This window comes from Patiria miniata, unplaced genomic scaffold (genome assembly GCF_015706575.1).
Source record: "Patiria miniata isolate m_02_andy unplaced genomic scaffold, ASM1570657v1 HiC_scaffold_9, whole genome shotgun sequence".
Taxonomy (NCBI): domain Eukaryota; kingdom Metazoa; phylum Echinodermata; class Asteroidea; order Valvatida; family Asterinidae; genus Patiria; species Patiria miniata.
The window spans coordinates 9,694,694-9,709,796 of NW_024037076.1; the positions used below are offsets into that span (position 1 = coordinate 9,694,694).

Genomic DNA, 15,103 nt, shown 5'->3' on the forward strand with positions numbered 1-15,103 from the left:
TTTCCATGCGTCGTTTCCGTTTCTTTTACAATGTCCTGTTATTGAGGAATTTCACGTGACGTCACAGGTCAGTGGTCACCCACACGCCCGCCATATTGGACGTCTACAGACTAGTAAAAAAAAAAAACTGCCATAGACCCCAATGATAAATACGCCTACTTCCGAAATTCAGGAAAGATACTCACAACTCTCCAAAGCTGTTTGAGACGCACATTAAATTAAAGCTTATTTCGTCATCTTTCATTTTCAGTTCAATTTGTTTGGGTACCGGTATTAACCGACGACTTTTTGGAGAAAATTCCACCCAAAGATGGTCACCCCTAAGTAAAAGTAGTCCTGTAGCCCATCGCCATTTTGAAAAATGATGCCTGCACTCCATTTCAAAATGGAGCAATTGTAGGGCCCTATTTCATCCGAATTTTACAGAAATACGAGCTCTTGTCCACGGCTTCCACCCCTTTTTTTTTTTTTTTTAACAAACCACAAAAATGCTCTCATAGTAAAAATTGAGGTCATGCAAATCGTAATGTGGCCGACGAAGGCAATTTCGGGCCTAGTTACAGGCCTGCAACCCTACCTAACGCGCAAACATTTGACATGACAGTTGTGTCGCTCAATTACGGACATCTTTTAGTAGGCCTATTACCGTGCAATCATAGTGGGGTTGATAGAATATGTATCTCCAATTATGGCAACATCTGTCGGTAATCTTGAGGGTAGAAGTGGACAGAGTGCCGATGGATTATCTCAGCAGCTGCGAATAAACGATTCCAAGTCGCATTTTTATAGGCCAGCCTTGTGTCCTCTTTGCTCAACTCAATACTCACTGACTGTCACTCGTAGGCCGGGCAGTGCTGTTGTATAGGATTACCCCGTAACGTCAATGAATGGGAAAAATCCGGCCCATTGCTGATCCTTCCCGTGAATATCAGTTGAATTGAATTTTGTGCACTCTGGGACCAACTTTACCAGGCTTGCCCGGTCTCGATCTTGAGTACAAAACAGTATGCCAGGCCGCTTAAATTAAGCACCGTATGGGAACAAAAATCCTCAAAATTTGAAAACGATATTTAAAACATGACCAAAACGACGATTTGTAGGTACTGGTCACCATTTGCTAAAGGTGTTTTTGGCACCCTAGTCCCCTAAGGTGTGTGAACAATAATATTAAAGTTGAAGGTTTAAGGACTGTTAAGGTTACGGTTAAAGGTTCAACAATACAATAAATCTGAAATAGGTTATTGAAAAAAAAACACCATTAACCCTGTTGAAATGTCAGCTCGGTAGATATTATACGTTTTTGAAAACTGTGAACATGCATCTTTACTTTTAGTCGACGCAAAGCATAGAATGATACATGTAATTCCTCATTTCTCGAAAATGACAGCATACAATGGACTACGCGCCATGATTTAACATGATGCATGATCCTACTAGTGTACATGTATTTACTTACAATCAAGAAAGATATTTCGTGATATTTTGACAGTCTCTCTTTTTCTAATGTTTGCAAATGGTGTCCATTACATTCAACATTGGGTAGGGATTGGGCGGTATAGACCTGTATCATGCTGCCACCATGTCAGTCATGTTCCCTGGTTCTTGGTTCTTGGTTGGTTCTTCTCCTAAATACTCCACGTGGGAGTTTATACAGGAGGCCAGAAACACCGGGGCAAACCCCTTCTCTCGGCGATAAGTGTCACTGGGTTCTTTTACGTGCAAGTTGGATTACACAACACACGGGACCTACGGCTTTACGTCCCATCCGAAGGACGAAGCAACAATGGTTAAGTGCCTTGCTCAAGGGCACAAGTGTCCACCCAGCGGGCTCGAACCCACGCCTCGGTTGCCTCTGAAACACCAAAGCATGAGTCCGGTGTTCTTAACCGCTAGGCCATGACACTCCAACTGCATCCAATACATGTAATAGTACTGAGTGATTAAGGTTTTTGTGCAAAAAGGAACCAGACTATTTTTTTCCTTCCAGCCTCGCTTTGGTTAAGTTTAATTGAATGGGAAAAATCAAGATGGCCGCAACATGATAATGGTCTATAGGTTTGGGGTTGGGTGTGTGAGCGACCGGAAGTGCGTATTAAAGGCGAACTTTGAGAGGCAGAACAATGAAATTACATGGACAATATAGGTCCTGGAATTGAAAATCCAATGGCAATGATTACAAACGAAAAAGGGTAGAAACATAAGGCCTTCAAGGGATTTGGGAAGTCCTCAATAAACACCATGAACAAACCTGTGTGGGATGGATGGGTGATCTTCCAAAGGTAGGGTGGGGAGAGGAATCTTCGGTAATGGGTCTCATAAATTTCAACTTTTAAAAATTTAAAAACATGATGCAAAACGCCAAATAACACAAAAAGAATTCCAGACGTGCACGTAAAGATTTATTTCAACAAATGTTCTGACTTCAGACAAATGACTATCAATTAATTCTTAAAACAAAGAGAATGAAGAATGATACACAAACGTTCAGTAACAATAGTTTTCTAGGCATCCAGTTTGAATAACAGCGTTAAAATGAATGCTTTAATTATTTCACAGACCTGCTTGGAAAAATGCTATTTGGCAGAAACACTGCTCAGCGAAGTTACGTTCTAAGCCCAAAACGGCCTGGTACCCGACGATAGCAATACACTTCACGTAACATTTTCGCTGGTATCCTGTTTCTGCTAAGCATTTTTATTTTCGCTGAGCAGATCTATGAAATTGGTATGTTATATATTAAAATGCATTAAATGAGACTTTAAAGGTTGGCATGGTGGACATGAACAAAGAATGGAAGGTTTACGGTAACACCATGTGAAAATATATATCTCTTTTGAATTGTGTGGTTCCGAGAAGAACCAGTTGTTTAAACTCGAAGTTTCGACAGTATGCTCAGGGGCCAATTTCACGGCAATGCTAGGCACCAACATTTGCTTGGCACAAAACAGTCTGGCTTATAAAAGCAGGTTACCAGCCAAAACTCCATGTGATGTATATTGCTCTTGATAAGTATTCAGCTGTTGTTTGCTTTAGCATGAAAATCACGTGGAGTTTTGGCTGGTAAATGCTTTTATACGCCAGGCTTGTTTGTGCTAAGCATTTTGTTTTGCTTAGCAGCGCCGTGAAATTGGGCCCTGTTGTCATCAGGAACACACTGTTTGAAACGTCGAGTTTAAACAACTGGTTCTTCTCAGAACCACACAACTCAAAAGAGATTTTTTTTCACATGGTGTTACTGCAAAACTTCCATTCTTAAAAAGCATAAGCAAGCCAAAAAAAAAAATCAATGTATTTAAATGCAGCGTATGTTTAACCAAAACATAGCATGGTCTGATTCAGAATTTGATGTTTGTAGTGTGGATACATTTAACCTTGATTTGTTTATTTAAGGGGAAAATTTAAAGAGCTTGTAAATTGGGAATTGTACCTTAAAATCCTTAAGAATAATAAAACAAGACAAAACAAATGCTAATTAAAAGCACTGCAAGACAGAAGAAGTCTTTGATAGGTAGTTCTGCGTATTCATTGAATTGGATGGCTAAATGAAACATTCATGCAAGTGTTTAAGCAATGCTTTCTATGAAAATGTGATAAACAACAAACAGAAATTAAAGAAAAAATGATCTTGAACAAAAAGAGATGCTTTGAAAGGAATAATCCATGCATGTACATGTACGGTGAACAAGGAAATGATGGATGATGATTGCATAATACAAATTGAAAAAAAATCAAAACTTTTTAACAATTAAACTTACCGTCCGTTTCAAAATGAAAACGTTGTTAACCCTTTTTAATCGAATAATTATATCCTTTGAAATCCACTAGATTTATATAATTGTGATACACTGTGAAAGTCAACAGCCCAGGCAAAGTACCTTTACGTGGGGATTGTATGCAAGTAGAACGATTAAGTACAATGTGCTATTGTGTTTCTTAGCAGTGGTCGATTTCTGAAGGATTCAGGTTTCCTTGCAAAAAAAATCAAAGGGTGATAGGATTAATATTCTGTGATGTTTGTGTTTTTCTTATATAAACACAATTGAAGAGCAATGCACACTAAGTTTTTTTTGGAGCACATCCATTCAGTCATTGAACACTGTTTGCATTCTGAGAAATGGAGAAAGCGTAAAGTATTCAGATCCCTACCTATAATCAAAAGCCCAAGAACTCTGACCAACCTGCCATCTTTGTTAGGCTTGGTGAACTAGCTTATACATCAGAACACAAAAACTGAATTTGTGCCAACAGAAATTGCTATACCATAGTGTAGATATGCTGTAATCCGACTACATAGCACGTTGCCCCACTGAAAAAAAAACATGCTTCCTTTCATTCCGTGTAAACCCTTGACTACCATACCAAGTCAATTGGTTTCTATTGGTTATTTAACAAAGTACATGTATTGTAGGTCTAAGGTTTGCTGTGGTCAGTCAGCTATTCTGTCATTGTGATTAATAGTTTTCAATAATATGCCAGTGCTAACCCATTAAAATTCAGCGATTTGCCATAGAGAGTTGGCAAATTCCCATAAAAAGTCATAACACCGACGGAAATTCAGATACTACCCCTAGCCAATCACTTCCCACGCTGCCCATTTCTTACATAAATTTAACAACCTCCAATGGAAATTCCCCAACCACCAGATGTGCGGTGCCCATCAGCAATTTCCCTCATACGTTAGGGCTGCGCCGAATATCATTTTATAGAATATTCGATCATCAACCGAATATCCAAATAGCATTTTGTTCAATTCAAATATTTGAAATGTGAGCGAGGAGATGATGAAAAACATTTTAAATTATGTGACGTGTTTTTACTGTTTGTCAAATGCAACACTTTTGTTGAAAGCCATTATCACACATAGTTTGAGAGCTTCAATGAGGAATATTAGCTCTAATTTCTTCTTAAAAGTCATTCAAATATCAGCCACTGCTACCTGTTCACTATATTACAGTCTAACCTGGCTACAGTGGCCACCAAAGGGACCAGTGGCATGTGGCTACTATGATCCAGGTGGCCACAGTGGAAAAGTTGTGTAATACATGTACAATTGTTGTCGAGTCCAACCAAAGGTGGCCAGACTGAGCAGGTGGTCTCTTTATTGAGGTGGCCTGAGTGGCAGGTTTTACTGTGTTTTAATAAGCTCTTTATCAATTTTTCGAAAACGGCATGCGCACGCAAATCCCTACTAGTGGCAATTTTAGACCAGCGCATGTTTTACTTGATCAGTGCATGTTGAAATCAAATTTATTGAATATTCAATCAAATCAAAGTTGGAATAAGCGATTATTTGAAAATGCAGAGCTCTAACATATGTTGCTGGTTTTTTTTAGGACACTGTGGAAATGTTGCTTTCTTAAAACATACAATGTAGATACATAGTATTTTTCCACCACTTTGTTATCACAGTAACTGTCATGTTATAGTCGTACAACAAATCAAAGATTAAAAGAGAAAATCCCCTCTCCAACTGGAGCACTTTAAAATTACTTCTTCTTGTGGATATACTTGTCTGTGTGTGGGAACCGCTGCGGATCGTAGTCAGGATCCCGGCGTAACCGTTCCTGCAGGGCGCTCCTGATCTGCTCCTCGCAGGCTTCGTGGAGGGAGGAGCTAGCCTCGGCGTCCTGTACCAGGGCTTGGACGCTGGTCAGGGGCTGGGCTCCCACGGCCTGCACGGCTCGGCGCAGGGTGTTCGGAATGAAGGTCTCTACGCCGTTGTTGATGGGTGCCTTGCGATCTTGGGTCAGCTAAAACCGGGCACACAGGAACGACATTATTTTAGACAATGACATTTTGGGGACTGTCAAGAAGTTCTGGCTAGATTGCATGTAGTCAGTACTGATTATGGGCTCCGTGCACAAGTACCCCCTCCACGGTTACAAAAGGAGATTTTGGAAAGACAACTGGGAGGGACATGAGAACGCATTACTGATGACGCCTGACACTCATGTGAAGACGCCACAGGTTTGTGCAGATTCAGGTTAAAATCACTTGTGCGTACTATGCGTCACCTGCAGAACACAACTGCCCACGATGGCCTCCCTAATCCCTCACAGGTATTGTGCCCTCTTCAGCCACGGTGTACGCCTGGACGACAACAGCCCAACCAAGAAGGTACTCAACATCGCTATCGATTCCTGGAAGGGTCAACCCCCAGCTTTCGGCTGGACAAGGCCCAGAGGATGCACAAGACGATCTTAAAGTGATCAACTGGGTCGACCAAGCAAGGTAGAGAGCATTTGGAACCAAGCTGTTTGACATGGGCATACGAGGTCAACGTGCGGGCCACTGATGTCTTTGCGGCTGAGTGAGTATGGGGCAAATGCAATCGTACCAGTAGAGGAACGAGGTGTGTCCCTCCCACAGGGGCTTTCGAAAGTGACCACAAAGCACCATCTACCGTTCATGCATCCATATCACGCTTCACACAAAGCCCCCCCCCCCCCAAAAAAAAAAGAAGTTTGTATCTGTTGCTATTTTGGATTCAAATCTGCCAGCTGACCTAGTCCAAAAATTCGGAACTCTCAATACTGTGTATGAGAGTCACAAAACTTAGAGATAGCAAAAACATGCAACACAAGAAAATAGACTGGCACATGAAACAAACAGTCCAACACACATTATTGTGCTACACCAATCAACTGTGTCAAAAACATTATCTGGTACCTTGCTCTATTTCTAAAAATGCTGTATAGTCTATAGTTCTCTATAGTTCTCTATAGTGTATGGTTCCTAGTAAATCATGCTAGAGAGTTAGGGTTAATGACTCTAGTAACAGCTTTTTGAATTGGTCACGTTACATGCAGTATAAATGTTAGCATTCTCAATATATTTTTTAATGAGAAACAAGCACCAGTATTAAGATGGGCAAGAAAGTGACAAATTATTTATGGCATGAGGTACCTTCATTCTCTTTGGCGGCATGCCGGCAAGATATGCATCACTGAGGCCCCCCTGCGGAGCTTGTCTGCGCTGCCGGCCAATATCTTGGTTGATAACCGGTACCCATTCCTAAATAACACAGGGAATCACATAACGTAGGTATTAGATGTTTAATTATAGAGAAACACAGAATGTATTGCAGGTGCTATAAATTACTTGGAATTTGTGAATCACGCACAAGACTGGATGCAAGTTGAGGAGAATTCATTTCTTGGAATGTATCAATGTCACAAAAAGATTTGAGTCAAGTTTGGATGAATACATTTCTTAGAATACATGTATTTCAATGTCACAACGGTTAATATACAAGTTAAGGAAAAATTGACGGACTGAATGAAGCGTATGAATTGTGCTGTACAATTTGTTGCTTGCACCTTTTTCACATTCATAATAGTGATTAAATAATGCTACATGTACTATAAAACGATAAAAATGCAAGTAATTGGAAAATAGTGTATTAAAGTTTGTATAGTAAAAGGGAAAGGGAGAAATTTGGAAGAGGAATTAATAACAACTTGATTGATCAGTAGCGCGCATGTTTGCAAGTTACAACATGCGGCTAAGGACAACTCCAGGAGACAAAGTTACAGATAATGTGGAGAGAACAGATCAGTTTTCAATCTACCCTTAAAGTTGTAAAGAGAACTGATGTTGCGTGATAAGGAATGTGAAATTGGAAGCACGCACAAAATTGTTGGGTTTTTTTGGCTTTTCATATTGTACTTACTCCTTACTTTAACCAATTAGCACATGTACAACATTGTATTACATTGTAATTATTCCTTGTTGAATCCCATAAAACCATACAGTACTCAGGCAGTTTGACCTATCGCCGTTTTCGAGTTAGCCACGCCCCTTAGACAACCCTATGGAATTTTGCATGTTAATTTGTCTTTGTCTCAGATTTTGCGTGTTCCGCGTCCATTTGTATATCATGTAATTGGACAATATTTCAAAGCTGTGTTGACGCGATTGTACCACAATAGGCTAATACACAACTACCCAGCAAAATGATTGAAAAGGATGACTTCAAGTCGATTTTTTGGCCCTCCTTTTGATGCTGCTGAACTGCTGCATCGAATTGTTCAACTTAAACTTACAGCAGGGACTGCAGCCTCCCAGCCAGCAGTTTCCATGGCAACAGCACCTTCTTCTGATGGTGTTGCTATGGGAACTGGTGTTGCAGCTGCTTCAGTACTTGTTGGGGTGGCCCCCTCTACAGCAACTGGCTGAACTTGTGCTAGTTCAGGGGCCACAAGAGCATCCATTGGCTGAATAGAAAAGGACACAGTTAACGTTTTATTCGTGAATGATTTTAGCAATTCTGATTGGTTGATGCTTCGTATGTTAATAGGTCTTGTGGAAAAAGAATAAAATGAGCATTTAAAGCAAGCAAAGTGAATTTACTGAACAAGCTGTTTAACAAACCTCTTCAACAAGTATCTGTGCCTCAATGATCACCTGATCATTATCTAAGCTGTCTTCTAATTGGTCAGGCTGCTGCTCTGTTTCCATGGAAGAGCCAGTGGCAGCTGGCGTTGAGGAGGTCTCGCTGGCACTACGATCTGATGATAACACAAAAACAAAGACACTTATTGAATCTAGCTCCTGGCCATAATTATGTTGTGTTCTTGAGCAAGCCACTTTATGCCCACTTGCCTCTCCCAACCCTTAAGCATAAACCGATAAACTTAAGTTAGGAAGGAATTAGCCTGGGGAAAAAAAACTGTTATCCCATACAAGGGTCGGGAAGAAGAAACATTTTTAATGCTTCATGCAAATTAAAGTGGAGATAAATGAAATCCTTATGTTGGCTCAAGACAGACTTGATGTTATATTTGGGACTAACCTGTATCCGATGCTGGCTGTTTCTTCACAATGAAGTGTGCCACCTGGTCCGGGGTAATGGTCAGCATGCGGTGGGCCAGGTCAAAGTTCTGCAAGGACATGGACGCCACGAGACTGCCCGGACCGGAGTCATCAGGACCACTGAACCAGGTACGCTGAGTGATTATACAATCCATATAACAATATTGTGGTCTGGAGCATCTAATTCAAGATCCTATACACCTTTACCATGCTGTCACCATTTTACTCATGTTCCCTGTATCCACTGACAGTACTGAATGATAATTTTGTTTGTTCGACAAGGAATCAGACTATTTTTCCTTCCAGCCTTGCTTTGGTTACGTTGATTTGAATGGGCAAAAATCACGATGGCCACAACATGATAATGGTCTATAGTTAAATCTGCAGATTGTGGATTTGAGTCTAGCCAGTCAGAGCATACTGTTTGAAACGTCGAGTTTAAACAACTGGGTCTTCTCAGAACCACATAACTCACAAAGAGATATCATTCACATGGTGTTCCTGCAAACCTCCCATTCATTGATCATGTCCACCATGCAAACCCTTATGTCTTACTCTAAATTTAACTAGAAGCCAGGGGAGAGGTTGCAGAGTGGGAGTTATCATTATAACAAAATACACCTCAAAGGGTCTATAGTGGGCAGAGTGCAGTGAGTTCTACACTTGTTCATAAATACAATTTATCACTGTTGCACTACTTGTATTATATAATCGACGTACATATCCTTGTCATATGATTGGTGGAACTCACATCACGTGACATTCGTTAATTACTCCCATTCACAACGGCTCTCAAAAAGTACTATCCGCCCATGGGGAATGGGAAATACTATTGAACAGTTAGGATCATTCTTGTTCCAAGACGCGGTATTTGCGTGCAAAGGCATGCTGGTGTGTACGTTCAGCGTTGTGCGTAGCGCGTATTGTTCCAAAGAGCCAGCGCTACAGAATGGGGTTCAAACATTTTCGTGAAGGGTTGATTTGGAAGAGAGAAATACATTTCCCATCAATTTTGTAGTGAAATAAAAGTCCAAATATATAAAATGATTAGGATCTATATGTCAGTTATATAAAACAAATATTGAGTGGCTTTAAATTGTGAAATGGGAGGAATACTATCGCTCAGTAAAATCTGGATTTCTCCAGTTCACTCGGCTTCACCTCGTGAAATGGAAAAGTCCAGATTTTATCTTGCGATAATATTCCTCCCATTTCACTCTGAGCCACTCAATATTTGTATACCAGTACTCATACTTGTGGCAAAATACTCATACTCGTACTCATGGAAATGTACTACAAGAATGTACTTTTCTTTTCACTGCATCCTTGTGAGCTAGGGTAGGCACTTTCTTACCAAGCGTTCGGACAGGAAACGATCCACGCTGGGCCGGTCGCCAAAGATGTATAGCATCAGTGCCACCCATTGATGCAGAGCGTTCTGTCCTAGAGACCTCATCTGTTCCCCAAATGCTCTTGGCTCTGATGAAATTAAAAACCCGGAAATATTGAATGAAAATTTTTGTGTTAAAAACATCTATTTGCATTGAGAAAAAGTACATTTCAAACACTGGGCTTTTGCCTTTCCCATGTGTAGCAACGGGTAGCTGCTATATCAGATTTGAAATAGTCAGTCAACCGAAGAAAGCATGGTGGTCGATTGGTAAGATGTCTGCACTAGTGAGCAAGAGGTCGTGGGTTCGAGTCCCACCTGAGTAAATTACGTTTGAATACGTTTGAATTAAATTGCGATGGTCTCGCAGACTAATCCCCGACCTCAGTAACTTAGGATCATTCGAAATACGCAGTGGATGGATGGGGAATCAGTCTAGGTGACCCCCAACTCTCCTTTTCTGGCCGTTGATGGGTACTTGTGCACAAAGCCTATAGTTTTACTAGCTCAATTTTTCCTTGAGTTTCCCCATACTGCCTTACTATGGAGCTCCTTACCATAATTGGCAATTATTATTATTTTTTTTTCACGATACAAGCCTATAATGTTGCCGGACAGTTTTAGCAACTACAGCCGCCAGAACTGGCCACAGTTATGCTTAAAAAGCTTTAGCAGCCATAGACTTCCTGATTTGAGACTACGTTTGTAAAGTAACATGTGAAAAGCAGATAGTTCTAAATCAACAAAAAATAACCATACAGATACAACCATAACATTGACCTGAAAGATCCAAGTTTACGGTTACAGCTTTGTAATTTTGAATATGAGTTTTGTATACGACACAAACTTTACCTCATCTAGGGGTGTAAATCGTAAACTTGCAGGTTTTGTTTTTATTGCTGTAGATGCTTTCTAGAGTGGCCTTTGGTTTTGTCATCAACACATTTTACGACAACTGATTAACACAACTGTAAACTCACCTGATGGAGGTGCAAAGAGACGCACAAACCGCTCTAGAATGCTGTGCAGGAATTTCATGTGAGTTGCCACAGCATCAATATTTTGTACTGTTTGGGCACCACTCTATAGAAAAAATAATAATAAGTTATTTAATGGGAATTCATATACTTTACCCATTCCTATTGGTCGAGACCCCGTCGCGTGGCTGGTCTTAAATGATGAAGACCATCTGGCCGGTCTTAAACACTTTTCAAGTGTTACATGAAATTTGGACTCATATGAAAGCCGGTGCCTTTTGCCGCTTTATTGGTCGAACGTTCGCAATCCTCACACAATACTGCCAGTGGCTCAGTATTTCATAATCCTAAATCCACACTACACCGGCACAGCTGCGTTCTGCACCACACCGTGCAGTACGCATACGCCAATCTCCATATATGGAGTTGTTTACCACTTCTTGCGACAGGGAAATTCTATAATATAGCAAGAGGGGTGTTTGAAACAGGATGTTTGATCATGCCTCTGCTGTGCCACTGTTTCAATTTCTTAAAATAGTTTTCTGTACTTTCATGTTTTTAATCACAATCCTTCTTTTTATTTAGGTAGATTTTATTTTCTTCTCCGTAATCCGTGGCTTATGAGGATTTTTCTTTTAAAGGTAAACAAAAGTCCCAGAGCCATTCGGTTGAATGATAGTCTGGTTCCAACAGCAAAAGATCCTTTTGTTGAATACGATTTCGTCAGGGAGCCGGACGGTCCGTAAAGGCTGCAGTTGAAAACTGCGTTACGGCTGCCGTAAAGATAGCCACTGTGAAAAATTAAAGACTGATCGCTCACCATAAATTCTGCTACTGAGGGCTGCACTTCATCCATGATCCTTCCAACAGCCACCTGAAGTACACAAATGCCATGTAACATGTGAAATTATAATGCATCAAGGCATTAACATTACTCTTTCCTGTCTGTCCTGTTTGGGCTACTAGGCGAAGGGTAACATGGGGGACTTAAACAAAGTTCAACTAAATCCCCCTAATAAAGAGATTATTGTTGTTTACAGTAATTATGTCTACGTCAAATCGTTTTCTCAACAATAACTTTGGGAGTTTCCTTGAACTTTTTTCAGTCTCCCACGTTAGACAACCCTTCACCTACTTGTTAGCCCGATTTAACGAACACCTCGTTTTATCCCCGTTTGTTTTTCTGCCTTAGGCTAAATATTACAATGTTATCATTGCTCACATCATTGTGCATAAGATTTTAAAAGGTAACGCGCCTATCAAATGTCCCCCCCCCCCCCCCCCCCCCCCCCGCGCTACCCCAAGTCCGATGTCGGGATTTGGTTAGTTTTTCATGCCCCAGTGTGGTGATTTTCGTCACTCAAATTACATTGTTAACATTGGCGTACTAAATGCAAGGCAATCACTAGTGCGACCCACGTATGTATGTCGGGGCATGGCCAGGGATTGTCACTTAAATTTTGCCCGAGGGGTGGGGATTTTGTCACTTCAAAGGTGACAATCCCCACATCTTGGGTGGGGCAGCCCCGGAGGGGAGGGATGGGGGAAACAATTGATAGGCGCATACAGGTATAAGTAACGGTGAATTTGAAATTCATCAAATGAATGCCGAGTGATGTTTGGCAATACTAATTGATGGTATCTGGAGACGAGGCAGATACTATCGCAAATACAGGGCATAATAGAAGCCATTTTGGATCGTTACTATTTCCTCATAATTGTTCAGTTACTTATATGCTTTGGAAATGTTATCAAAGTAAGGACATGTACCGGTAAGTAGAATCCACAAAATATACTTTTCAAAAAGTAAAAAAAATAAAAATGTACCTACATATACGGGAATAAATATATTACATGTAGCTATTAACAATTTATGCAAATTAGGCACCCTTGCAACAGAATTTCAGGTGTCACCCCTTCTAAACATCTTCCCTTGGGCTATAAGAATCTATCTGCCAAGTTTGGTGCTTTGGACCAGTCGGTCACAATCTTGTCCAAAATTAGGTGCAACTTTTAGCCACCGGACTAATTGTCGATTGTGCATGTCTCTGAACTGAAGAAACAACTAATGTCAACTCAAGGCATCCACCAAACTGAAATAAATTGTAATTTTTGAGGAATTACTACAATCCTACACCTAGCGTATTAATTAGAAGCAATTATTTTCAAACAAGTGTTTCTGTCTCATGAATATTCACACTTGTGCAACCATATCCATTTGCAAGTTCTTTGAAGATCATAGCTTCATTAGCTCTTCTACCATTCCGTTAACCATAAGGGGCCTTTTAAGAAACAATTTTGTTTCCATCAAAGCGCCCACCCAAAAATTTAAGTTTATCGCTACAGAACCAATGTAATAGATAAACATTTGCTCTAATCGAGCAATCACTTTAAATTGTAAGAAAACCACTATTGAACGGTTTCGTTCCACATTCTTATTCCTGTGTCTTCTTAATAACTCAAACTGTCATGGAAGAAAAGAAAATACCTACAGGTTTCTTAATCAGTTAAGAGGATCACAATGGACATTTATGACAGGAAAACGACACTAGATGTAGTGTTACACGCGAATCATATGGTGCAAACTTCATAAAGTTGAATTGAAACCGCTATAACAGCGTACTAAACCTATTCATGAATATTCCATTATATGCAAATTTCATATCTTACAAATCGACGACAATGGTGTACACGTAGTAGAGTCCAAACTTACACTTCATGGGCTCACAAAACGCGGTTGATTCCGTACTATACCGTGCAATGCATTAAATCACTTTGTCATGTTTGTATAGGCCGAATGTCGATGTCAGACAGAAAGACCGACCTTCTTTATTCAATCAGAATGAGGATAGCTGTGACGACTTGCCATCCACCAAACCAATACACTCCACACAAATGAACACGCCAACATGCTTGCTACAGTTTCCCACGCCCGCTCAAAGGACGATTTGCGCGTTCGTTTCTTATTTAAGGATTATTTTACCAGCATTTTAGACTTGTACATAATTTTGATCACTAAGGCGAAAATATTTTTAGAAACCGCCGAATGTTGAGACAAAACGGACTTAAAAATCGCAACTCCACGACGAGAAATGGTCCCATCTTGGATTTCCTACATGTCGTGTACCATTGTTAATATGTAAATGTTGTAAATATAGCTCCGCCCAATGATCGGTTCGCCTGCTGCATGGCAAAACAGTAGTGAGGCTTCAGTGTTTGTGTAAAGTGCGTGTACACACACGTACATGTACATGTACTGTACATTGTACACCCATGCACGAACCTGTTGCGTCCGTATTCCCATGGGGCCCCACATTATTACATATCACTATCAGTCGTTCGTACTTGACTATTTTCAAACGAGCTTGTATTGGTCATTACATTCCGATCTTCTGAAGCAGTATTCAGAAATAATCGTGAGCTATTTCCAAAATGATGAAAATATTACAAGTGAACGATGTGCCGCGGTTTAGCATTTAGGGATATGCCCTAAATGCAGTGGTTGGAAATATATGATAAAAAAAAAAGGATTAGACGTTTTCTGCTAATTGCAGGACGACTGATTTTACATTTCCGCGCAGATGTGCGAGTGCGTTGCCTTCACTGACATCAAAAGCTAAATACGCCACTGCCACCTGCCAATCGGAGTCGACTTCAGACATTGTGATGTCGTTTCCAGCAGAAATTCGGCTGCCATTTTGTTTGTAAAACAACAATGGGGTACCCAAGACCCGATCGTGATCAATCGCCGAATCCCCACGGATATCATAGACTTATTATTCTTTGCACGCGGAGATTCCGAAGACTCTTAAAACTCGCACCGGCCCTCTCCAAAAGCTGTGCGCCACACCCCATCCCCCCAGATCGGACTAATAGTAATACCGCCCTCTGAAATGAACGAACTCCATTTTCGCAACTAAAT

At 40.6% G+C, this 15,103-nt stretch overlaps 1 protein-coding gene across 3 annotated transcripts in view; it reads right to left on the bottom strand.

The window, feature by feature from the left end:
* Positions 1–2,377: 2,377 nt before the first annotated feature.
* The window catches only part of LOC119720022 (large proline-rich protein BAG6-like), a 45,649-nt gene continuing 32,923 nt past the window's right edge, over positions 2,378–15,103 (bottom strand). For 2 of the 3 annotated variants that reach the window (XM_038189520.1, XM_038189519.1), the window contains exons 16-23: positions 12,002–12,055; positions 11,185–11,287; positions 10,169–10,293; positions 8,795–8,948; positions 8,374–8,510; positions 8,046–8,216; positions 6,907–7,014; positions 2,378–5,750 (exon numbers count right to left, since the gene is read on the bottom strand). In XM_038189520.1, coding sequence (XP_038045448.1) covers positions 5,487–5,750; positions 6,907–7,014; positions 8,046–8,216; positions 8,374–8,510; positions 8,795–8,948; positions 10,169–10,293; positions 11,185–11,287; positions 12,002–12,055 — 1,116 coding nt within the window. In that variant the 3' untranslated portion in view covers positions 2,378–5,486. The remainder of the gene's footprint in view (positions 5,751–6,906; positions 7,015–8,045; positions 8,217–8,373; positions 8,511–8,794; positions 8,949–10,168; positions 10,294–11,184; positions 11,288–12,001; positions 12,056–15,103) is intronic. The other variant, XM_038189521.1, reaches the window with a different exon arrangement.